Source organism: Saccopteryx leptura, chromosome 2, assembly GCF_036850995.1.
Source record: "Saccopteryx leptura isolate mSacLep1 chromosome 2, mSacLep1_pri_phased_curated, whole genome shotgun sequence".
NCBI classification, from domain to species: Eukaryota; Metazoa; Chordata; class Mammalia; order Chiroptera; family Emballonuridae; genus Saccopteryx; species Saccopteryx leptura.
The window spans coordinates 192853650-192878700 of NC_089504.1; the positions used below are offsets into that span (position 1 = coordinate 192853650).

The window sequence follows — 25051 nt, forward strand, 5'->3', positions numbered from 1 at the left end:
ACGTTGGTGCTAAAACAATTTAAAAATGCTGGATACAATAGAAAGATGATTTTTTTAAATGCAATGAACCAGCAAGAAAGTAATAAATACTTGAGCCAGAAGCTAAATGAAGAGAGGTGTACTGAGCAATGAAGCTGCTGTTGCCTTGAGGACATTTGTCAAACCAGCTTAACTTGAACTTCTGTTTTCATGGCCTGAGGGCACAGGAGAGACAAGGTAAAACATTTGAGAAGGTGTATAAGCTTTAATTATAAAGCTGGGACTCTGGCTTTTCCCTCAATAAAAGGGTGAATTAGAGTAACAACAAAAACAAAAATATTATTTAACTCTTTACAATCCTAGAAGGCTATAAGAAAAATCACCTATCAAAAAACTGACCAGGCAGTGGTGCAGTGGATAGAGCATCAGACTGGGATGCATAGGACCCAGGTTCGAGACCCTGAGGTCACCAGCTTGAGCCCAAGGTCGCTGGCTCGAGCAAGGGGTTACTTGGTTGGCTGAAGGCCCATGGTCAAGGCACATATGAGAAAGCAATCAATGAACAACTAAGGTGTCGCAACGAAAAACTGATGATTGATGCTTCTCATCTCTCTCCGTTCCTGTCCGTCCCTATCTATCCCTCTCTCTGACTACCTGTCTCTGTAAAAAAAACAAAAACAAAAAAAACTAGCTACTGAGCAGATTCCTAATTATTTAGTCCTGAGAATTTGTGATTCTAAATCAGGTCTAATACAGGTATGTGTCTGGAATCATAATAACCAGGTGGACAGAAAACCTCAAGATGAAAAATTAATTTAAAGAGTTTCTACACTGGAAGTGTCCCTGGTACAGAGAAGAAATCTAACTTTCTCCCTCTTTTGGAGTCTATTTTTATAGCATATTTCAGAGAATCCCCACCAATAAAAATAGAAGAAAAATGAGCATCTTACAGTAAAAAAAGTAAAATTACTGAATAAGATATGAGCCAAGAACAAGAAACTATAAAGACTAAGAATGCTGATTTAAAAAAGAACTAAGTAGAACTTGGAAAATTAAAAATATAATAATTGAAAATAATAACTCAATGAATGGGCTTAATAGATTAATCCAAGTGGAAGAGGAAATAGTCAACTGAGTGATCTAAAGAAAATTTTCAGATGGCAATGCAGAGAAGCAAAGCAATAGAAACCTCAAAAGAAAGGCTAATCAATATGGAAAAAAGAGAATTCAGATTCAACATATGTTGCAGTAATATAAGGTTATAGTAATTAAATATATAAAATATAAAATATGGAAAAGATATAAAAATATTTAAAATATAATGTTAAAAGCAATTAAGGAAATTAAATAAAACTATGTTATCTGAATAAGAATTAATACAGTGTGCACAAATATAATAAACAGACTGCCTTTTGCACAAGGCTCAGTTAGTGTGTGTGTGAAGTTACATATAAATAAGAAGTGGCTGGATGTCATACTCTGTGAATTGATATACACAAGAGGCTCTTCTAGCAACATCTTAAAAGTGACTTGATATAACATTTCAATAATTTAACATAAAAAGAACTCCCTGCGAAAAATTCCCCCCAAAATTATTTGAAATAATAATCTTATCAATAAGCACCTGTTAGAAAGCGTTGGCCAGAAAAGGTACTAAAGCTAAGGGGCCCCTCTAGTCGCCCAGACTCCAATGTGAACATGGAGTGTCTCCCCGCCACTCTGACCAAAGACAGCCAAGAGGAGCACGCCGTTGGGGCCCCCTTAAGCTGTACCCAGGAATACCAAAAGAATTTATGAATAATAAACTGCCTATATAAGTTTTGCAACTAACTTGTGTGTCAGTCATGTTTTTCCTCTGGAGGTAGTTAGTGTCGGCACTGATAAGTAGCATCCTCACAGCCACCTCAAAAGTAGTCTCGAAGAGGCTGCCAGCCTACTGATAAGCAGGAGTGTCCCACTGCACGGGGAATTTGAATCAGGGACACTTGATCGACTTAGAGCTTGGGCTCTACTGAGGCAACGTAAGTTTAATTAAAGTTTCAGAATGAGAAGAGAGAAAATGGAAAGAGGCAACATTTAATGAGATAATTTCAGAGAATTTTCAAGGACAAATCAAAAAGCATCGCTTTACATATTTATGAAATTATATGAATCTCAAAAAGGATAAGTAAAAAGAAATACACATATAGAGAAAATATAATAAAATGGCAGAACACGAAAGTTAAAGAGAAAGTCTTCAGCAAGGTTAGAGAAAAGAGGCAGCTTATCTTCAAAGACATGACATATTATCCTGATAGTAAAACAGTAGAAACTGGAATACGGTAGAATTTTATCTTTCATGCACTGACAGAAATTGTCAGTTCAGTATTCTATTGTCATTTAAAAAAAAATCTTTAAAAAGCAAGGACAGAAAGAAGACTTTTCAGACTTACAAGAACCTGGAGAGTTTTTTCTAGTAGTTCCTTTTTTTTTTTTTTTTTAACAATTTTTTTTTAATGGGTATACAACTGTGAACTGGGTTTTTTTTTTAAATTTTTTATTTATTCATTTTAGAGAGGAGAGGGAGAGACAGAGAGAGAGAGGGAGAGACAGAGAGAGAGAAGGAGGGGAGGAGCTGGAAGCATCAACTCCCATATGTGCCTTGACCAGGCAAGCCCAGGGTTTCGAACCGGCAACCTCAGCATTTCCAGGTCGACGCTTTATCCACTGCGCCACCACAGGTCAGGCTCTAGTAGTTCCTTTTTTAAAGGATATGCAGTTGACTCTTGAATAACATGGTTTGAACTGTGCAGATCCACTTACACTTGGATTTTTTCAATAAGTGCAGTCAACCCATCCTAACTGCAGATTTTGATGCTAGAGATTCAACCAACCTTGGATGGAAAAGAGTTATTTGCCTTCCCAATTGTGGTTTCGATGTATAGTTTGTTGAATCTCCAGATTTGAAGTTGTAAGTGAAATTTTGTCTGTGTGGGGGTTGGCATCCCTAATTCCCATCTTGCTCAAGAATCAGCTGTACTTCAGGAAGAAGAAAATTATTCCCAGGTAGGTCTCAGAAAGGAGAAGTAATGCAGAGCAAAGAAAGAAAATAGTGTAAGTTAAAGCACATATGACTGCATAAAATAATAATGGTGAATTAGATAATATAAGTGACATAGTTGATGAAGCAAGAGGAGTTAGTTAATATCTTTGAAAGTTCTTGCATAGTTCAGGAGAAAGTTAAAGGTATTGATTAAATGTAGACTTTTATAAGTGAAGTGTGCATGTTAAAGTTTCTAAGGCAGTCACTAAAAATTGTTAAAAGAATGAAAGTCTTTTAATGGGGAAAATTGAAATGAGAAAAATAATAAATCTTGAAGTCAAGGAATTTGAGAAAAGTATAAAACAGAAAGACAAATAGCAAGCACAAAATAAGATGTAGAAACAAATCCATAAGTATCAGTAACTATAATAAATGTAAAGGTACTGAAAATTGTTAGAGTGGATGAAAAATGAAAATTCAGACATGCTATTTATAAAAGATATGTCTAAAATATAAGGATAAAGAAAAATTAAAAGTAAAATAATAGAGATAAATAGGTGATTAAAAAACAAAAGAAAGTGGGCCCTGGCCGGTTGGCTCAGTATAGAGCATCGGCCTGGCGTGTGGAAGTCCTGGGTTTGATTCCCAGCCAGGGCACACAGGAGAAGTGCCCATCTGCTTCTCCATCCTTCCCTCTCTCCTTTCTCTCTATTTCTCGCTTCTTCTCCCACAGCCAAGGCTCCATTGGAGCAAAGTTGGCCCAGGTGCTGAGGATGGCTTCGTGGCCTCCACCTCAGGCACTAGAATGGCTCTGGTTGCAATAGAGTGGCGGCTTAGATGGGCAGAGCATCACCCCCTAGTGGGCATGCCAGGTGAATTCTGGTTGGGCACATGCAGGATTTTGTCTCTCTACCTCCAGAAAAATACAAAAAGAAAAAACAATAACAATAAAACAAAAGAAACTGGCAATATTGACATCAGACAAAATAGACTTTAAGTGCTCCCCAAAATATTTCTTTTCTAGAGACAGTGAGGGTCATATTGGCTATTAAGTCGCAATTCAGAAATAGAAAAAACTTGCATGTCTAGTAACATGGCCTCAATGTAGAATAAATAAAATCTGACAGAATTATAATAAGAAACATATATTAACATATATATTCCCAGTGAGATTGTAATAGACTTACTCAGTTCTTAGTAAAGTGAAAGATCAATTACCACAGACAAGATTTGAACAGTACAGTTAAAAAGTTTGGGCTGACACATGTGTGAAGATCATTACATCTTAAAACTGCATAGCACATTATTTTCAAACACACATAGACATTTATAAAAAGTGATCTCAAACTATGTCATCAAGCAAATCTTAACCAGTTATCAAATGATTGGTATCATACAGACTAGATCTGTGACCACAAGGCATTAAGCTAAAAACTGATAACTAGAAGAAAAGAAAACACACTGAGACCTTGGGGTTTAGTGGTGTCTCTTGTGAACTTTAAAGTATATGAAGTACCATTTTATTGTGTTCCCTTTGTGTACATAGCTGGGTGAGAGCTATTTACGGAATTAGGCAGTTTGAAGAGCCTTTTAACAACCAGTTGGGCAATGCTTAGAAACCTGTGGGAGGTGGGGGAGGGGACATGTGATGGTACAAAGAGGAGGAGATGACCTGCCAGCCCGGGAGTAGAGTGAGCCCCTCTGACTAGGTCATTCTGTGCCTAAACCAGGTTTCTGAACTGCTCTAGAAGCTGTGAACCTGGGTCTGGGCCTGGGCCTGGGCCAGGGGAAGAGGAGTGTTGGTCTCTCTCACCCCATTCCTGCACTATATAATTCTCTTAATTTGTCTTAAAATTAGTGGAGAAATGAGAGGAGCAGCTTTCTTTGAAATCTTACCTTTTACCTGGATTTCAGATGCTCCTTCATCTATCATGTCCAGACATGCCCATTGTTTTTTTTGTTTTGTTTTGTTTTTGTTTTTGTTTTTTTTTTTGACAGAGTCAGAGAGAGGGACAGACAGGGACAGGTAGACAGGAAGGGAGAGAGATGAGAAGCATCAATTCTTCTTTACAGCTCCTTAGTTGTTAAGTGATTGCTTTCTCATATGTGCCTTGACGGGGGGTGGGGGGAGGGCTACAGCAGAGAGAGTGACCCATTGCTCAAGCTAGCAACCTTGGGCTCAAACCAGCGACCTTTGGGCTCAAGTCAGTGATCCTCCGCTCAAGTCGGTGAGCCCATGTTCAAGCCAGATGAGCCCGCGCTCAAGCTGGCAACTTGGGGTTTCGAACCTGGGTCCTCCACATCCCAGTCAGATGCTCTATCCACTGCGCCACTGCCTGGTCAGGCTCCAGACATACCCATTGTAAGTTGAAAATATTTTAAGTCAAAATGCATTTAATATACCTAAGCTACTGACCATCATAGCTTAATCTTGCCTGCCTTAAATGTACTCAAAACACTAACCATTGGGAGAAGTCCTCTAACACAAAGTCTACTTCATAATAAAGTGTTGACTAAAGTAATTTGTTGAATGCTGTACTGAAAGTGAAAAACAGAATGGCTGTGTGGGTATTATTTTCATACCTTTGTGAAACTGGAAAATCCTAAGTCAAACCATCATAAATTGGGAATTGTCTATAGTTTGAATTCTCAACTTTAAGGGATACCTGGATACAGAAATCCCCCAAATGTATTGTGTCAGAGGCTATGAACTGCAGGATATAATTTTGGGAACTTTTTCCCTAGGCACTTGATGTTTTATGTATATTACTGTGAAAGCCTATTAATTTTGTCTTTTGTCTCAGGTGGGCTTAAAGAGAAGGAAATCGATTAAATGCTATACTACTAATGGGAATTAACTCTGGTTTCTCAGGACTATTTTAACTTATAAAGAGGAATGGATTGGGATATTAGAGAGGGGTTGCACATGATTCTTATTAATACAATGTGGAATATTAAGGTAGGAAGCTCTGAGAGACCATCTCAATCACCACCACCTTTTCTGACTATATAGATGAGACGGCCAAAGCACTGGGGAGTGCAGAGATGTACCTGCCATGGTTTAGTTAGCTGCAGCTCTGGCCTCTTGACTTCCAGTCAGATATTTCCCCATTGTCTTGATGCCCCACTATGTCGGGAGCCGATCAACAACTGCTGGCTGACAAGGTCACAGCAGGAGAAGACCCACAACTGCTGGCTGACAAGGTCACAGCAGAAGAAGATCAAAAACTGCTGATTGACAAAGTCACAGCAGAGAAGACCAATGGCTGCAGGTTGACAAAGTCACTGCAAAGGAAAGGCACAACGATACTTCCCCCTTTGACTTTTTGAATTAATCTGGCCTTATATCCCCCCTTTTCTGGGTGTGTGGCACAAGGATAATAGTACCATGCTTTCCCTGTAGATTCGTAGTGATTTCTTTGGAAATAAGACAGAGGGTGTGAGTTCCACAGAAAAGCCTGTAAGCCCCTTGAACTGGGCTCATAAACATAAGAGGCTGGCTATGATATCCCTCGTAAAGGGTTAAGTTCGTAGGAGAATTTCTTCTTATTAATCATGTTAGAAAGAATAGATTGTGACTTGTAAATGGATAGGAGGCAGTGGCTGTGCACAGAGCACCTTTCGGCCTTCACTTAATTCATCATCTTTCCTCCCTAGCCTTTTCATGTGATAGAGTAGGGAAACTTTCCTTTCTTCTTGCTTACCTGACCTGCAGATGGTGGAACACTCTGAGAAGAATATAGTTAGAACTTAACTAGTGTGTGAATATAGTAAATAAATAAAATTTGACTAGACAATAGAATCTTAGGTAAGGTGTATGGAATGGCCCGTTGCGTGGCCTGGGATGGGAGCGCAGTTGGCAAGAAAAGAATGTTTTGCTAAGAGACTTGTTTTATGACTGAAGGCAGTTGCTGGGCTTTCTCAGTGAGACATTCTCATGAGATTTATATACTTTCCAAGGTTTTTCCTTCAGATAATAAGAGGACTATGGGGGGATCCATAGAAGCAATAGCAATTAATGCCTTCTGATATTATGTTGCTACTAAGCTATCTTGCAGGTGCACTCTATATATCTTTAAGCAAAAGTTACTCTTGATGTTATGCCAATTTCTTAATAAGCAAGGCTTTTGAAGTTTTGTGAGAAAAATTAGGACACTGCATGAACTCAAGGCCATTTGCCTGAGCAAGCGGTGGTCCTTTGCTAGTCCTTGATGATTTCATCTGTTAATCTCTCTCTCTGCGCCCTTGACTCACAACAACAGTAAAGTAGAGTTATTAATTAGTACTAATCTTTTAGAAGTTTGTACTGATATTGTTATTGCTATTCAAGTTATTGTATATCTGTACTTTGAATGACTTACCACCTGATTTGTAGCTTATAGATATGAATTAACTATTATCTGGAAATATGTAACCATAGTGAAACAAAATACCATGTGATTGTAACTTAGTGTGTGTGCATAAAAAGAAAGCTAGACCAGCATTTGGCAGAGATGCCTGGCAGTAAATGCTAACTAGAGAATAAAGAGAAAGAAAAGAATTCGGCTCTCTCACTCGATTTCGCCAATTCCGTCTCTTCCTGTGGGACCCCTGGATTCCCCCCGGGGCTGGACCCCGGCACCACTACATCCCACATATCTAGGTATCCCTTAATGTTGAGAATTAAAACTACAGAGTCCCCAAATTATGATGGTTTGACTTAGGAGTTTCCAGCTTCATAATGGTATGAAAATAATACCCAAACAACAATTTTGTTTTTCTTTTCCAACAACAGGGTGAGTTTATGCATTATGTTTTCATTTATGGCTATAGCCTTCTTCCCTCTTGTTAGCAATTTGGAAAACACATGAACTTTTGAGACAGTTTTCACAATGATGTTTGGCTAAGAAACTTGGCCTTGCTGTTTCTGCACTTGGTCCAAGTAGCTTACTCAAACTTCATTGTGAAGAATCCTCCCACTCTTTGATACTCGAAGGACCAACATGTTTCTCCAATCTGCATACTACAGCAGCTCCTGGCTGGAAGAATAAGCTATGTATTTTCTGAATAAGTAACATTTCATTTAGTCAGATCCTCCTGTCTCTTTTCCTTCATTGGTCCATATAGTAGAGTGGGATAGAATGGTGGAGGTGGGAAGAATTTGCTTTGTCTATCCTGAGAAATAATATGCGAGGCTCTTTCCACAGGGAAGCAGTGTTGGGAGGAAACACTGCTGGACGGAGTGTAGCCCTGGACTGGGGCCAGGGGATTTGAAGTCAGAAGACAGGTTTGCAACTTTGTTTCCTATTAGTCTCCTTAAACTCATGCTTAATCATGTATTACTTGTAGAGTTATTATAAGGGTCATTAAAAATACCAGATATAAATGGGAATATTGGATAAACCATAAAGTGATTTAAAAATATATTATTATTATCAAGAAAGAATGTAAAGAAGTTGGAGTGTTGATTTTGACAGAAGCTGTGTACTGTGGGAGAGAGTGGGCTGTGGTGGTGGTACTCAGGGGATAAAGAGGTGGTGATAGTAGTCAGCATGTAGTAGATAAATCCCTCTATTTAAAATAATAATAATACAAAATGTATAAATTTCCCCCTGTCCCTCACAAAGTTCTCTTTTAGAGATTTTCCTATTTCTTTTTTCCCTTAGCGTTGGAATTCAAATTTCTAACACTAAAAGTTGGAAAGCCTGGTGCATTAGTGGGAACCAGTGTTCAATGAGCTCGATATTATAGACATCTCTGTGGGTTTGAGTCTCTGTCCTCAAAGAGTTGAGGTCACACTCTCATTGGATATATCTGAGAGTGGTACTATATTCATTATCTATTGCTATGTAACAAATTACCCCAAATTTTAGCGTCTTAAAACAACAATAATTATTATTATTTTTCACTGTTTCTGTGGGTCAGAAACAAAAATGAGAATGTAGAGGAGATGGCTTGTCTCTGCCTCTCTGTCTGGAGCCTCATCTGGAAATCTTGAAGGCTGGGTCTAGACTCCTTCAAAGGCTTATTCACTCACACGTCTGTGGTTGATGTTGGTTGCTGGCTGAGGGCCCAGCTGGGGCTGTCTGTTGGAACTCTCAAACCTGGGCTTTCTCACACTTTGGTGGCTGGGTTCCCAGGGCGAACCTCCTGAGAGAGACAGGGAACTAGTCAGAAGCTGTACCTTTTTATGACCTAGTCTTGGAAGACTTATAGCATAAGTTCCAACTGATTTTGTTAGAAGTAAACTAGTGAGTCCAGCCCATAGTCAAAGGAAGGCAAATCAGATTCTTCTACAGTTTGACAGGGAGAAATGTACAAGACTTTCTAGGACATATTTAAAAGCCATCACATTACAAATCTTAAGAAAAAAAAAAAAGCCTGACCTGTGGGGGCACAGTACATAAAGCAGGGGTCGGGAAACTTTTTGGCTAAGAGCGCCATGAATGCCACATATTTTAAAATGTAATTCCATGAGAGCCATACAATGACCTGTGTACATTAGGCATTATCCAATAAAAATTTGGTGTTGTCCTGGAGGACAGCTGTGATTGGCTTCAGCCACCTGCAACCATGAACATGAGTGGTAGGAAATGAATGGATTGTAATACATGAGAATGTTTATATAGATATTTTTTTATTTATTCATTTTAGAGAGGAGAGGGAGAGACAGAGAGAGAGAGAGAGAGAGAGAGAGAGAGAGAGAGGAGAAACAGAGAGAGACAAGGGAGGGAGGAGCTGGAAGCATCAACTCCCATATGTGCCTTGACCAGGCAAGCCCAGGGTTTCGAACCGGTGACCTCAGCATTTCCAGGTCGATGCTTGATCCACTGCGCCACCACAGGTCAGGCCAGAATGTTTATATTTTTAACATTTTTTTTGTTTTTTTTTCTCTTTTTTTAGGAAAGGAAAGGAAAGGAAAGGAAAGGAGAAAGGAAGGAAGGAAGGAAAGGAGGGAGGAGGGAAGGAAGGAAGGAAAGGAAGGAAGGAAAGGAAGGAAGGAAGGAAGGAAGGAAGGAAGGAAGGAAGGAAGGAAGGAAGGAAGGAAGGAAGGAAGGAAGGCTCTGCACCTCAACACAGAGCCCCCATGTTATTATTATTTTTTTTATTAAAGATTTGTCTGTGAGCCAGATGCAGCCATCAGAAGAGCCACATCTGGCTCGTGAGCCATAGGTTCCCGACCCCTGAGATAAAGCATGGAATGTTGAGGTCACCTTTTGAAACCCTAGGCTTGCTCAGTCAAGGCATGAGAAGCAACTAGTACAAGTTGATGCTTCCCACTCCTTCCCCCTTCTCTCTCTAAAATTAGTACATAAAACTTTAAAAAATAAGGAAATAAGAGCCACCACATTACATAAGACTTTAGTTCCTTCTAGCCTGTCATGGCTGGAACCTTGGGTTTGCAATCTGGAGAAAAGATTTCAAGTCCCATTGCTACCGTTTCCTAGCAGCATGGCTGCATCGCTTCCTCTAACACAGCACCCTTTTCTGTCCTTCTTTCCATTCAGTTAAAAGGAAGCTTCAGGAGGGTCAGGTATGTGCATGTGTTTTGCTAACTATATATAAACACACAGTAGACTTTCATCTTCTGATTCCACTGAACTTCTTCCTTGGACTGAAGATAAAGAGTGCAAAATAAAGAATGACATGTGAAATTGTAAGACCAAGTTAGTAAGGAAAAATGAATATAGACAGCGTCACCTTTATTTATTTATTCATTTATTTATTTTTATATTTATTTTAGTGAGGAGAGAGAGAGACAAGGGGGGGCAGCAGGAAACATCAACTTCCATATGTGCCTTGACTAGGCAAGCCAGGGTTTTGAACCTGCAACCTCAACACTGCAGGTCGACACTTTATCCACTGTGCCACAACAGGTCAGGAAGCAGACAGGGTCCTCTTTAATTCCATGAAACTTAAAATATAATATAAATCATAAATATACTCTTTGTAGGAAATGGTTACTACTGATATTACTGAAAAGTATTTCCTATTTCTTGGAAAAAGTTCATATTAAAAATATAGTGTTTTTTTTGTCCTCAAAATTACATACATATATGTCTGTAAATAATATATATGCATATAGACATATATATATATATAAATACATAGAAAAAGAATTGGAATGATATACACTAAACAAAACTGGTCATTCCAGGAGAAGGCCATTAAATGAAGGAAGAGAGGACTTATTTATTGACTGATTGATTTTAGTGAGAGAGGAAGGGAGAGAGAGAAAAAGACAGCATTTTCTATCTGTTCCTGTATGTGCCCTGATTAGGGATTGAACCAGCAACCACTGTGCTTCAGGATGATGCTCTAACCTATCAAGCTATCCGGCCAGGGTGGGACATTTAATTTTTTTTTTAATTGATGAATTTCAGTAGTTTTAAAAAAATTAATGGCCATGTATTTCTAAACTACTTTTTTAAAAGAAGAGATCTTTGTAGTATGCTGCATTGGGTGGACAGAGGAGACAGTTGGATTCATACAAGACTTACTTTATTTTAGAATGCTGGGACTCATTTTCAGCAGGAGAGAGAGTATGAGATAGTCAGACTTAGCCAGGAAGGGATGTGGCTAGAAGAACCTGGAGCCAGAGAAAAGATAGGGTCAGTTGGGGAAATTAGATCACTGTTGGGGGGTGGGGGGTTAAGAATGAACCTTAGGGAACCAGGGAGAAAGCTCTGGCAAAGCTTTAGGAGCCTTCACCAACTGTTCCATGAGTGAACAGACAAAGCCCTGATAATTTCCCCCCACCAAGCCACGTTTCCCACCTGTGGCTTTTCCTTCATGCCAACCTTGCTTGGTTTTGCCTGGCTTTATTCTGTGACCAGAAAAGAAGCTGGAATTCTGAAGAGTTGCTTTAGCCAAATCCTGTGAACAAAGGGGGCCTTGTCTGGGGTTATGCACATCAGCTTTTGGAGGAGTTTCATTCATCAGTTTGGATCTTCGCTTTTTAAGTCCTTGCTCTAGTTAACATTATGTTTCTCAGTCTGTGGAGGGGCAGGCCCTATGGAGAAACAAGCAGTGATTCTTGGTCACCATGCCTGTGGCCTGTGCCCACTTCTAGTTACACCAATAAGTTCAGCCTGGGCAGAGCCAGGTCCTAGTGGTTCTAAATGGACACCTGTGAGGAATCCAAAAGAGGGAGGCATTGATGCTGTTATAATCTCTAAGATCTACATGGATCACAATGTCCACCAGAGGGGAGCTGTACTGACAGAAAATTCAGCAGCTGAGAGTGACAGTCACCTCCCCTCCTGCTACTGCAATGTCCTGAAAGGTTACTAGCGTTGACAGGTTTGGGTCCTGGCTGAATATGACTGAGCCCTATAGCTCACTCCCTGTTAGATTTATTTTCCCTGTAAGCAGCAGCTATATATTAAATGACATTCTACTCCTTGGGAAGACTCATGGGAAATTTTGGAGGGCCTGGGTGTCCCAGCTCCGTGCATGGATAGGTGGTATGCTGGGTGTGTTGCCCAAAATGCTGGGTAACTAATGGCATTACGTTACCAGTGAGAGCGTGTGGCCGCTGTTTTCTTCATTTTTGTCTCATTCTGTTTCCCTTGACAGGGCAATTTTGTTTTATGCTGTGCCAGAAAGCTTCTGACAATGAGTTACTGGAACTCTGAGAAAAGGAGCTGTGTGCAATATCGCAGGCATTTTCTGGTGGACAACAGTGTATTTCATGGTGAGCTGCCTTTTGTATTTATGTAGCTGGATCTTTTATTTTGTTTCTGACAGCGTTTTTATTCCAGCACTCTGGATGCAAGCGTGGCATAATTGCTGGGTTGAACCAAGAGCTTGAGTTAACTTGTTTGTGGAGAATTACCACGAAGCCCCATTGGATTCATTCCCTGTGGCTGTGAGCAGTGTTTCACTGCAACAGCCATAGTGATGTTCTCACTTTCTGCCTTACAAGTTAAAGTCAGTGCCTTTTCCCTTCCACTACACTGTCAGCTCCAATAATGCCCCTTTCTGATGTTGGAAATTTGAGGATCATCCATCAGTGTTTATTACCAGCAGGGTGTGTGTCTGCAAGCAGGCCGCAAATAAAACCAAAACAGAGCAGTTCACAGCACTTACACATCACTCTCAGGGTGGATTACTGCTGCCTTAAATCAGAGTAACCAGTATCAGTCATTTACATGGTGCACTAAGAGTAATTGTCTTTATCCTGTTGGAATGTTTATTTTGTGGTATATAGTCAGGGATAAGCTGTCACTGCTGCTATCAAGATACCCTTGAGTAATATTTATTTAAGAGTCAAAGACTTATGTGTTGCCACAATTTTTGGAGTGATCTTCAAAAGCCAGTGGAAATGTAGCGGGAAATGAAGGATTTTACAGGGACTGGAGTGCTGTTGGACAGAATCCTAGAATATAAGCTGCCTTCACCTTTCTAAGTTTGGTTTTTCTTCCTAAATTTGGTGACAGACAATGTTCTTATTATGTTAAGATGACAAACTTAACCTTACTTTATTAAAGCTGTTTAGAGTTTTCAATGTTTTTCTACATTCATTATACCACCTTACTATAGGACTTCACTAGGTAGAGGATGATTTTAAATAAATAACCTTTTTTAAAAATTATTTTTATTTATTTATTCATTTTAGAGAAGAGAGAGAGAGAAAGAGAAAGAGAAGGGGGAGGAGCAGGAAGCATCAACTCCCATATGTGCCTTAACTGAGCAAGCCCAGGGTTTTGAACCGGCGACCTCAGTGTTCCAGGTTGACGCTTGATCCACTGCGCCACCACAGGTCTGGCAATAAATAATCTTAAAAAGAATGTTTTTTATTTATTGATTTTAGCAAAGAAAGAGAGAGAAAAGGAGAGAGAGGGGAACATCGATGTGTTCCTGTATGAGCCCTGACCCGGGATTGAACCGGCAGCCTCTATGCTTTGGGAAGATGCTCTAACCAATTGAGCTATCCAGCCAGGACAAGGATGATTTTAATTTACAGGTTGAGAAGGCAAGCAGACATGAAATGAGCTGCCCAAGTTGATGTAGCTAATTATTAGCAAAGTCAGAACTGAAGTTCCTGCTCCCACCTTTCCAGGCTAGCTCTTGGCATTGCAGGGGTGAAGGAGGGACCCTCAGCAAAAAGACATGGAGTCATGACTTAACACTGGGCCACTGAGTTCCACTTTGTTTTTCTGTGACCCTCATCTAAGGGTCCTGTTCATTGCTTTATCTCTCATGTATGGTGTTTGCTATGTGGCATTTTCTCTCAGAACTTCATTTGTATTAAAAAAATTATAGCCTAACCAGGCAAGGTCACAATGGATAGAACGGATAGAGTGACGGCCTGGAATGCAGAAGACCCAGGCTTGAAACTGGTTTGAACACAGGCTCATCTGGATTGAGTGCGGGCTCACCAGCTTGAGCACGAGGTCACTGGCTTGAGTGTGGGATCATAGACATGAATGACCCTATGGTCACTGGCTTGAACCCAAAGGTCACTGGCTTGAAGCCCAAGGTTGCTGGCTTGAGCCCACGGTATTGTCTTGAGCTTGAGGTCACTGGCTTGAGCAAGGAGTCACTGGCTCGGCTGGAGCAACCCCTTCCTGCCAAAGCACATATGAGAAAGCAATCAATGAACAACTAAGGAGCCACAATGAAGAACTGATGCTTCTCATCTGTCTTCCTTCCTGTCTGTCTGTCCCTATCTGTCCCTCTCTCTGTCTCTGTCTCTCTATCTCTGATAAAAAAAGATTATAAATATGGTAATCAAAGAAACTCAAGCATCAGAAAAACTAGCTTTATTTTTTCAAGTTTTATTTTGTGCCAGTTTTGAAGAAGTTCAGATTTAAATGCCTTCGTATATTATTTTAGAATGCCTTTCTTTGTCCAGAGATCTCAAGTTTATAACAATTTAAAAATCATTTCCTATGTGTTTTCATAGTTGCATAGCCACTTAGTATATTACTAGATTGCAGATACTTATGCAGAAGGCTTGATGATCATTGTCATATTGATTTTTTCAATAGCTTTACAATAGTTATTATTCACCCCATTTTATGGATGGAGGATAAAAGAGGCTTGGGAGAAGTTATGAAGTGGTGTTCTGAAATTTAAACTGTGTTCTGCCAAACTCCAAAACCCTACTATTGTCTTCTAGGCTGTCTTCTCTATTTCAGTATAAAAATTAGCACTCTGAAAGGTTTAAATTCTGTCCAGCTGTATTCGCTATTAACTAGCAGTGTGTGATCTTGAGCAAGTTGTATAATCCTTCCGTATCTTATTTAGCCCTTCAGTGAAATGAGTGTGCTGGTTTCAATGATTTTTTGAGGTTCTTTCGAGTTCTAATCTCTGAGATCCCACTGAAGTATTTTCGAGAATGAAGAATTACTTACTGTATTTTGTGAGCAACCTTTTCACTAAACATGAGATACACAAGAGGGCAGTAGAATGCTTAAAATATGAACAGATTGCTTATTACATTCGAAAATTACTCTTTTTGAAAGGATGTAGATTTACATCTGCCCAAGATTAAAATGACTAAAGCCAATTAGAATTATGATTCTATTCATTTATAATAAAGCAGTAGCTTTAAGGATTTGTGTTAGCATAAAATATCATTTTGGATTTTTATGCCCGAGGATATGTAATTCAGGGAAGAATGATGCCCCTGCTCTTGTTTACCTCTGCAGAAAATTAATATTAAGATAGGAATTTATTTAACTTAATGGAGAGTTGTATGGATTCCTGGTGCATTTTAAGCCAAGAGAGCTCTAGTGATAATATCTTTGTAGATAATTTCAGGACACTTCTGAGAGAAGAACAGGATGTGGTAAGTCAGAAATGTCAGATTTCTTGCAGAGGGGCTTCTGGAGCAAAGGATAGGCATTCAGTGCTTTTGCAGATGAGCTTTGCTTCTACTTGTCTGCCAATAATTGTCCTTAAATTACCAAGTCAATCAAACAAAAAGAAACAAAATAGTCCATAAAGAGAAAACAATAATTTTCCCTGCAAGATAATTGACATGTACAATAGAATAAACAGACTCAATGTGCAGTATGCCAGCCAGACTCTTTTTTCACACAGATGTAAGTGGGATTCCCAGGACAAAAGAAGAACTACATTAAAATGAGGGCTATGTGGGCTAAAATGGTCATATATAGCAGTAACAAGAAAAGTGTGGCATCTGTATACTGTTTCACCGTTCATGAAGCAAATTCATAGCCTAATTTTCTGAGTACAGGGAGTCCTTGGGTTTTGAACAAGATAGATTTGGTAGGTTTGTTCTTAAGCCGTGTTAGTATGTAAGTTGGAACAGGTACATTTACCTATTATATGCAATTTAGATGTTTAACATAATATTTATTTCTACCCTTCTGTGCATATAAATACTTAAACATTTTCAGATCTATGGAACCTATCTCGTTCGTAATGCTGGGGCTACCTATATAGAGGAGGTATGGTTCTCATTGGAAACAATTTAGGAAATTGCCCACAATCCCATAACCCAAAAAGAAACCCCATTAATAACCTGAATCTGTCCAGTCTTTTATCAGTTTCATCTTTGCAATAATCCTGTTGTAGAAACAGCATATTTGGCAAAGTTAGTAAATGGTGGATGCTGGTCAACAGAAATGAACTGGTTGAGTTGACTTAATTCTATGTTCAGTGGTGAGAGGAACCTTGTTAAGAATGATAAAAAGTTGTTTTTGTATTTCCCACTTGTCTGTCCTTTACCCTGATATTTAGGGGATTTATTGAATCTGAAGGAATTATGTACCTGTCGAAAAAGCTGATCACTGGAGTTTTTTTTCACTTGACTTTTTTTCTCCTGGTATGTTTGAAATAGAGAAATATTTGGCAAAAAATTATTTGTGTAGTATGAACCTTTTATGGCTTATACATTAAATATTCTTATTTAAAAATTACTTATACCCTCAGCTGTTTCTCTTAGTTGTAGTGAATTGTAGCATTTCACTACATTGTAGCATTTTTCTGACCTGGAACACAGGTTCTTAAACCAACAATCAGTGTATTTTTAATTAATATATATAATTTTTTTATGCATATAAGCTTTTCCAAACATTGAGTTCCTTAATAGAATATACTTAGAGGTAACTTCATTTTTGTTTTCATACATTGCTAGTTATAATTGTGATGTTGGAAAAAGCTATTAATTGCTTTCCTATTAAGTTGTTGTGGTATCATTCCAGCTTACTATACTGGAATTTACTTCTGTTGCTATCATGTTGTTATAGTCGTTAAATAAAAATTCAACTGAATAAATTTCAGAGACCTAATAGGCTTTATTGATCAATTCATGAATTGGGCAGCATCTCGTATAGCAAGTAGAAAGGAGATCTGGCGGGCTATAGAAAGGGTAGGTTCTTAAAGTTATAGAGAAGGTGGGTCAAGGAACTCATAAGTGAAAAGGGAGATTATTTTGAACAAAGTCACCTATTTGAACAACAAGAAGGTTTGACAGGAGGATTACCTCATTGCTGCTAAGCAGGAAATTCCATGTTGGCTAGTTAAGATTACATTCCTGAGGGAAGTTCTAACTGCAGTTAGGTTACTATTAGTATTGAGTCTTGTTTGCTGACATGGGGCTTAGCACCAGTGACTCCATTTTGGGCTTGTTGTTTCTTTTTTTTAATGTGAGCAAGAGAGAGATACAGACAGAGAGAGAGACAGACAGATAGGAAGGGAGAGAGATAAGAAGCATCAACTCATAATTGCGGCACCTTAGCTGTTCATTGATTACTTTCTCATATATACCTTGATTATGGGGGGGCTCTAGCTGAGCCAGTGACCTTGGGCTTCAAGCCAGCGACCTTTGAGCTCAAGCCAGAGACCATGAGGTCATGTCTATAATCCCATGCTCAAGCCAGCGACACTGCGTTCAAGCTGGATGAGCCTGTGCTCAGGCCGCCGACCTTGGAGTTTTGAACCTGGGTCCTCTGCATCCTAGTCCGGATCTCTATCCACTGTGCCACTTCCTGGTCAGGCAGGAAATAGCTTTTAATGTAAGCTGGTATGAACAAACCTATTCTATAACATTTTGGGTATGTCCTGTAACAAGCTGGGATGTTGAAAGGGAAGACTGGCAAGAAGATGATGAAGAGGAGGTAAGATTCCTTTTTAACTGTGAACTTTGTAGCTAGCTCTGTACTAGCAAAAAGCTACATTTTACTTTAGAAAGAGGGAGAGGGGTGTGTGTGTGTGTGTGTGTGTGTGTGTGTGTGTGTGTGTATGTATGATATATCTTACTTCTTGGAGATACAGAAAATTCTCAAGAAAAGCCTCAGTAAAATGCCATTTGTTTATATTTTAAAACTTAAGATTCATTTTATTTTTTGGTTTTGCTCCATGATGGGCATTCCATTTGAAACCATCATATTGAATACCTTCAACTTAGTGGAGCATATACAAAAAATTGTTCATTTTTCTCTAATTAATTCTTTTGAAAGTACTCTTTGGGACATTCTCAGCAGATTCTATTACTTTCTGGTTACTTTTGGTTATTGAGGGTCTAATTCAGTTTAAAATGTTACTCTCAAATTCATTTCAATCCCATCTCCTCCCTCCATACCACAGCTCTGACCTTGCAGTTGGGGGTTGAGGGTTCATCTGGGGCTGCTCTAATTCTCCCCTACAGGAGAAATTCAGGTTCTGTCTCCTTAGATGTTGGTATAGGAAAGAGAGATGAGATGAGGGCAGCAAAAGTTTGGTCCACACCTGGTACCTGTTTGTGTATCCATGGTGGTAAGGTGATCAAAGCTCCCTCTGGTTCAATCTTGTGCAGATGTTTATTTTCATCGCGACTTTCTCTGTCACAAGTGCTCTTTAGGGAGGACTCGCCACTGTCCTTCTTCAGCCTCACTCATTGTCCATTCCTAATTTCCTCTGGCGGAGGCATGACTCCCCTTACCCTGAGGACACTTTGGCAACTGTCTGGTCTGGCCCCTGCCCTTTCTCTTATGTCCATGTTCCTTCACATGGAGTTGTGCAGACTGCTGTGGACTGTGGAGGATGGGATGGAGTATGAACTTGTCCTCTTTCTCTTCTCAGATCTATTAACTGCAGTCTCTTATCACACTGTTATGGGGGATACTCCTATAAACATTTGCTGCAAGAAATCTCTGAATCATTCTTTTCTAGCTCTTCTCCTGCTTGTCTCTGCAGTGAAGCCATCTCTGCCAATCCAAGCACTTTGCTGTACACATAATAGGGGCTCAGGGAATGGGATTTTGAATGGTTGGAACCCCATCCTCCTTACGCCTGACAATTCTCCTTGGACCCTTGTCAGAGCCACTTCAGGCTGATCTTTAGGTCTACCAATATTTTGGCTTGGGTGCTTCATTTCCCTGAAAGTACTGGTGTTGGCATTCTTTGTTGAGCTTGCTTCTTGCAAGGTTGTGCAGCTGGATTGATCAGAACCAAACAAAGAGCTAGATTTATAAAAATCCATGTTGAGATGTCTCAGCCTCTTTTCCCCACCAGGAATATAATTTGCTGGGGAGATTTTGCTGGGGACCTCATGCTTCCTATGTCAAGGTCATTTAGACTATGTAACGATGCACAGCAAAATAGCAAATTGAAGATCTGGATATGTGGGAAGCCCAGTTGTATAACAGTGTTCATTCAGTCTATGAAGCTTTAGCTTTAGTCATCTGAAACAAGCCTATTGTGTAAGGGGGATTCTTGGATGGCCTTTGCCTTTGACTCTCAAATTCTTTCTTTTAAACTTGTGGCCATTGGAAATCCAGCCAAGCAGAAAGGTCCTTAATAATTTTGTTCCTTTATGCTTGAAAATAACAATGTTATAATTACTATTGATAAATTAGAAAAAATACATCTAACAAAGTCAACATTTTTTTTAGATTTGCAAACTTCTTATGTTTTAAATGGTTACTTAGGAGAATTATTTCTCATTAGACCTGTGTTACAAATATAGGCCATTGTTCTTTAAGCTGTATTCCCATAATTAATTTTTCTCTGCTCTCTCATTTTCCCAATTGTTTTTTTCTACTCTATGCCTAAATTATGCACAGAGATTGATGTTTTTCCATAAGTAGATTTAGGGTTCTTCCCAGAAACCTAATTATTTAATTTAGTTATACAAAATCCAGATTATTTTCTTGGACCACAGTAATAATTATGTTACTAAATTTGCAATAAAAATATCTGTCTCTCACCCTGGCCGGTTGGCTCAGCGGTAGAGCGTCGGCCTGGTGTGCGGGGGACCCGGGTTTGATTCCCGGCCAGGGCACATAGGAGAAGCGCCCATTTGCTTCTCCACCCCCACCCCCTCCTTCCTCTCTGTCTCTCTCTTCCCCTCCCACAGCCAAGGCTCCATTGGAGCAAAGATGACCTGGGCGCTGGGGATGGCTCCTTGGCCTCTGCCCCAGGCGCTAGAGTGGCTCTGGTCGCGGCAGAGCGAAGCCCTGGAGGGGCAGAGCAACGCCCCTTGGTGGGCAGAGCGTCGCCCCTGGTGGGCGTGCTGGGTGGATCCCGGTCAGGCGCATGCAGGAGTCTGTCACACTGTCTCTCCTCGTTTCCAGCTTCAGAAAAAATACAAAAAAAAAAAAAAAAATCTGTCTCTCATCTATCAAAACAAAAATTATAAATTCTAGATGTCCTTTTATACAGCGTAAATGGAAATTCATCCTGACAGATTTGTGATAGCTTATATCTATTTTCTTAGGGCTCATTCCATTCAGCAAGTATGTTTGGGGTTATTACATGTGCCAACTGTTGGTTTCAAAGGGACACACACACACACACATACCACACAAACATACACATATATATATTTTTAATTAATTAATTTATTTTTTGTATTTTTCTGAAGTGAGAAGCAGGGGGCGGCAGACACACTGACTCCTGCATGCACCTGACCAGGATCCACCCAGCATGCCCACTAGAGGGTGATGCTCTGCCCATCTGGGGCATTGCTCCCTTGCAACCAGAGTCATTCTAGCGCCTGAGGTGGAGGCCATGGTGCCATCCTCAGCTCCAGGGCCAACTTTGGTCCAATGGAGCCTTGGCTGCAGAAGGGGAAGAGAGAGATAGAGAGAAAGGAGTGGGGGGAGGGGTAGAGGAGCGGGTGGGCGCTTCTCCTGTGTGCCCTGGCTGGGAATCGAACCCAGGACTTTCACATGCCAGATCGACATTCTACCGCTGAGCCAACCAGCCAGGGCCTACACAAAGATATTTTTAAAGATTTTTTTTTTTTTTTTTTGTATTTTTCTGAAGCTGGAAACAGGGAGAGACAGTCAGACAGACTCCCGCATGCGCCCGACCAGGATCCACCCGGCACGCCCACCAGGGGCAACGCTCTGCCCACCAGGGGGCGATGCTCTGCCCCTCCGGGGCATCGCCATATTGCGACCAGAGCCACTCTAGTGCCTGGGGCAGAGGCCAAGGAGCCATCCCCAGTGCCCGGGCCATCTTTGCTCCAATGGAGCCTTGGTTGCGGGAGGGGAAGAGAGAGACAGAGAGGAAGGAGGGGGTGGGGGTGGAGAAGCAAATGGGTGCTTCTCCTTATGTGCCCTGGCCGGGAATCGAACCCGGGTCCCCCGCACTCCAGGCCGATGCTCTACTGCTGAGCCAACCGGCCAGGGCCGATATTTTTAAAGATTTTATTTATTGATTTAGAGAGGTGGGGAGGAACAGAAAGCATAGACTCACCTTATTTGCTTCTTGTGTGTGACCTGACTGGGCAAGCTCAGGATTTTTTATTTTATTTTATTTTATTTTTTTTTACAGAGACAGAGAAAGAGTCAGAGAGAGGGATAGACAGACAGGAACAGAGATGAGAAACATCAATCATTAGTTTTTTGTTGCGCATTGCAATACCTTAATTGTTTATTGATTGCTTTCTTATATGTGCCTTGACTGCGGGCCTTCAGCAGACCGAGTAACCCCTTGCTTGAGCTAGCGACCTTGGGCTCAAGCTGGTGAGTTTTTGCTCAAACCAGATGAGCCCTCGCTCAAGCTGGCGACCTCGGGGTCTCGAACCTGGGTCTTCTGCATCTCAGTTTGATGCTCTATCCACTGCGCCACCGCCCAGTCAGGCAAGCTCAGGATTTTGAACTGGCAACCTCAGCATTCCAGGTCGACACTTTATCTATTGCACCATTCAGGTCAGAAAGGGATATTTAGATTTTTAACTTAAAGCCCACGACCTAGTATGTGTTTCACCACACCCATAATTTCAACTCCCATCTATGTGCTGATAACTCTCAATGCTTTGTCCCTGGCTTAGGTCACCCCTCTGTGCTCCATACCCAGATTTCCATTCTTTTACCTGATGGCTCCACTAATGCATTCCTGCTCCTCAGACTCAATGTGCCTGGAGCAGGATTCCCATTTCCGTCTTGCACCTGGCTGCCTTGACAGCCCTATCTCACCCTTTCCTTCCTTCTTTGCACCCCAGTTATACCAACCTTTATGTTCCTTGCTCACAAAACTTACCCATTCTTCACTTAGCCAACTTTTAGCTCCTCTTTCAGATCTGAATAAAGGTCCTGTCTGCAGAGAAGCCTAACCTGAAGACTAGGTCAAGCCCCTGTTTTATACTCTTTTATCTCCCTGCACTGCTGCCTCATTGTATTACCGCAATTAATTTAATAATAACGATTTAATTTCTGCCCTCCCCTCCTGCCTTCTAAAGTCCCAGGAGACAGAGACCACCAGTCTGGCTTCTATCTCCAGTACACAGTGGGGTGCATTGCATACAATAGGTGTTCTGTAAAATAATGCTAAATAAATTTTCTTGTTTTATTTAATAGAGGAGATAACTACTTCCTGTTTTGTTATTTTGGCACTCTCTGTTAAGTTCTGCTTTTAATCTTTGTCTGTGGAATGCATCATTTTCCTGGCTGCAAACCCTTTCTTTCCTCCACTCATACTTTTGCTTTGAACAAAGGAATACCCATAAACCCCTCCTTTCCGAAACTGGGAGGAAAGGCCACTTCTGCTGAGAATCCTAATGTGCTTTAGAAAAGATTATTACAAATGTATAAAGCCTTGAAATGGAAAAGGATAAACCCATTCCTTTAAAAATCTTTTAGACTCTTGGAATTCATTTAATACTTTATAGAATTTCCATGTAGGTTATCTATGTATTTCTTTTATTCCACTCTGGAAAATGGAACTTTTGCTCATTAAAATAACACTATTAATAAAAGCTGTTTAATTGCAGTATTTTGCATACTGTTAAAATTCTTTGCTGCACCTGTCTGGAAATCTCATCACAGCAGTATTGTCTGTGGGTTAATTTTCACCGCAGAGAGCATAAACTGAGACTTGCACAAACAAAGGGAGGCCTGGGGGTATATGCGGAGAAAAATCAAACACTGTTTAGCTTCTTTACAACGGTTAAGAGCCTGCACTTCTATTTCAGATTTACAGACAAGAAAAGTGGTCAGCATCCAGGCCTTTCATTTAAGAATCCCAGGCAGTGGGGAGAGTACAGTGCCGACTTCTAGGTATCAAAGTTATCTGAGAAATAACACCTCCTTGGTAGGATACATGCCGAATCTGTGAAGATGTTCTTATTCCATTTTATTTCCCCATAGTTATCTTTTGGTCAGGATGTATGAGTGACACATAACAGTGTTCTCAGAATTTCTTGCATTTAAATGTAGAAGATGGTGACTTTGCTCAATTCAAAGGAAGAACAGCAAATACATTTATCAATGTTTTCTGTTTACTTCTTGCTAACTTGAAATGGAACATCAATGCATATCCACAAATATCCAACCATTCTCTGAAATTACACCAGTGTCAGGTATTGAATTTGTAAGCTAGCAGAAGTTAATTATCTCCAGATGTGGATACTTATAACTAACTCTTTAAGCCAGTGGTTACCCACATGGCTGCACATTAGAATCACTTGGGATATAAATATATAACTGTTGTTTGAGTCCTCATGGTCCTAGCCCAGAAGGTTAGCCCTGATTTAATTTGTGTGAGGTGTAGCCAGCACCTGAGGGAACTTTTAGAACTCCATGGTGATTCTGGTGGATTGAAAACCCCAGACTTAATGTAACAAATGCATATATATTTTAAAGAGGATAGTTGTCTTAAAAATTTATTTGTTGATTGATTGATTTTAATGAGAGAGAGGGAGAAAGAGGAACATTGTTCTGTTCCTGTATGTGCTCTAACCGAGGATTGAACTGGCAACCACTGTGCTTTGGGAAAATTCTCTAACCAACCAAGCTATTCAGCCAGGACATAAATGTATATTTTCTCAATGAAATTATAGGCTTTATGAGTTTTATAAGGTTATATTCTATGATGATAGCTCATTTAATACTAACCTTGTAAGTGGGGGAAGAGGGGACATCTAACAGGAAGGATATGGATACAAATAGTGTTAGAATATAGAAGAAACAGGAAATATAGATGAAATATAGAATATGCTTGGGATTTTGTGGATGTTGGTTTTCTTTGAAAAAAATTTTCTTTGCTTTTTTTTTTTCTGAAAGCAACCCAGGCTCACTGTAGAAAAGTTGGAGAGTACAGGAAAGACTAAAGGGCAGAAAAAAATCTATAATCTCAGTATGTATTTTAAGACTACAGTGAAAATAATTTAAAACCAAAGACTAATGACTCTCAACCAGTGGTGGGATTCAGATAATTTAACAACTGGTTCTCTGCCCTAATGACCATTTTAAGTATAAAAAAAATGATATACCAAAAGGTAGTTTATTATTTCATGCATTTAATAGTTATATAAGAACAATAAAAGAAGTATCTAACAAAACTAGATTGTTATAAGAAAGAGTTTTAAAATACTAGATAATACCTGCCCAAAATAATAGAACTGTTATTTAAGACATTTCCATATTGCTTCTTCATTGGAATCCTCACTTGCAATTTTTTTCACCTATGGATTGAATGAATATTACTATGGGCACTTAGAACAGGGGTCGGGAATCTTTTTGGCTGAGAGAGCCATGAACGCCACATATTTTAAAATGTAATTCTGTAAGAGCCATACAACAACCCATGTACCTTACGCATTATCCAATAAAAATCTGGTGTTGTCCTGGAGGACAGCTGTGATTGGCTCTAGCCACCCACAACCAT

The 25051-nt window shown here is 40.0% G+C and overlaps 1 protein-coding gene across 2 annotated transcripts in view; it reads left to right on the forward strand.

Annotated features, from left to right (window-relative positions):
• PLCH1 (phospholipase C eta 1) overlaps nt 1–25051 on the forward strand; it is a 252761-nt gene that overhangs the window by 16902 nt on the left and 210808 nt on the right. For both annotated transcript variants that reach the window (XM_066369876.1, XM_066369877.1), the window contains exon 2: nt 12560–12677. In XM_066369876.1, coding sequence (XP_066225973.1) covers nt 12599–12677 — 79 coding nt within the window. In that variant the 5' untranslated portion in view covers nt 12560–12598. The remainder of the gene's footprint in view (nt 1–12559; nt 12678–25051) is intronic.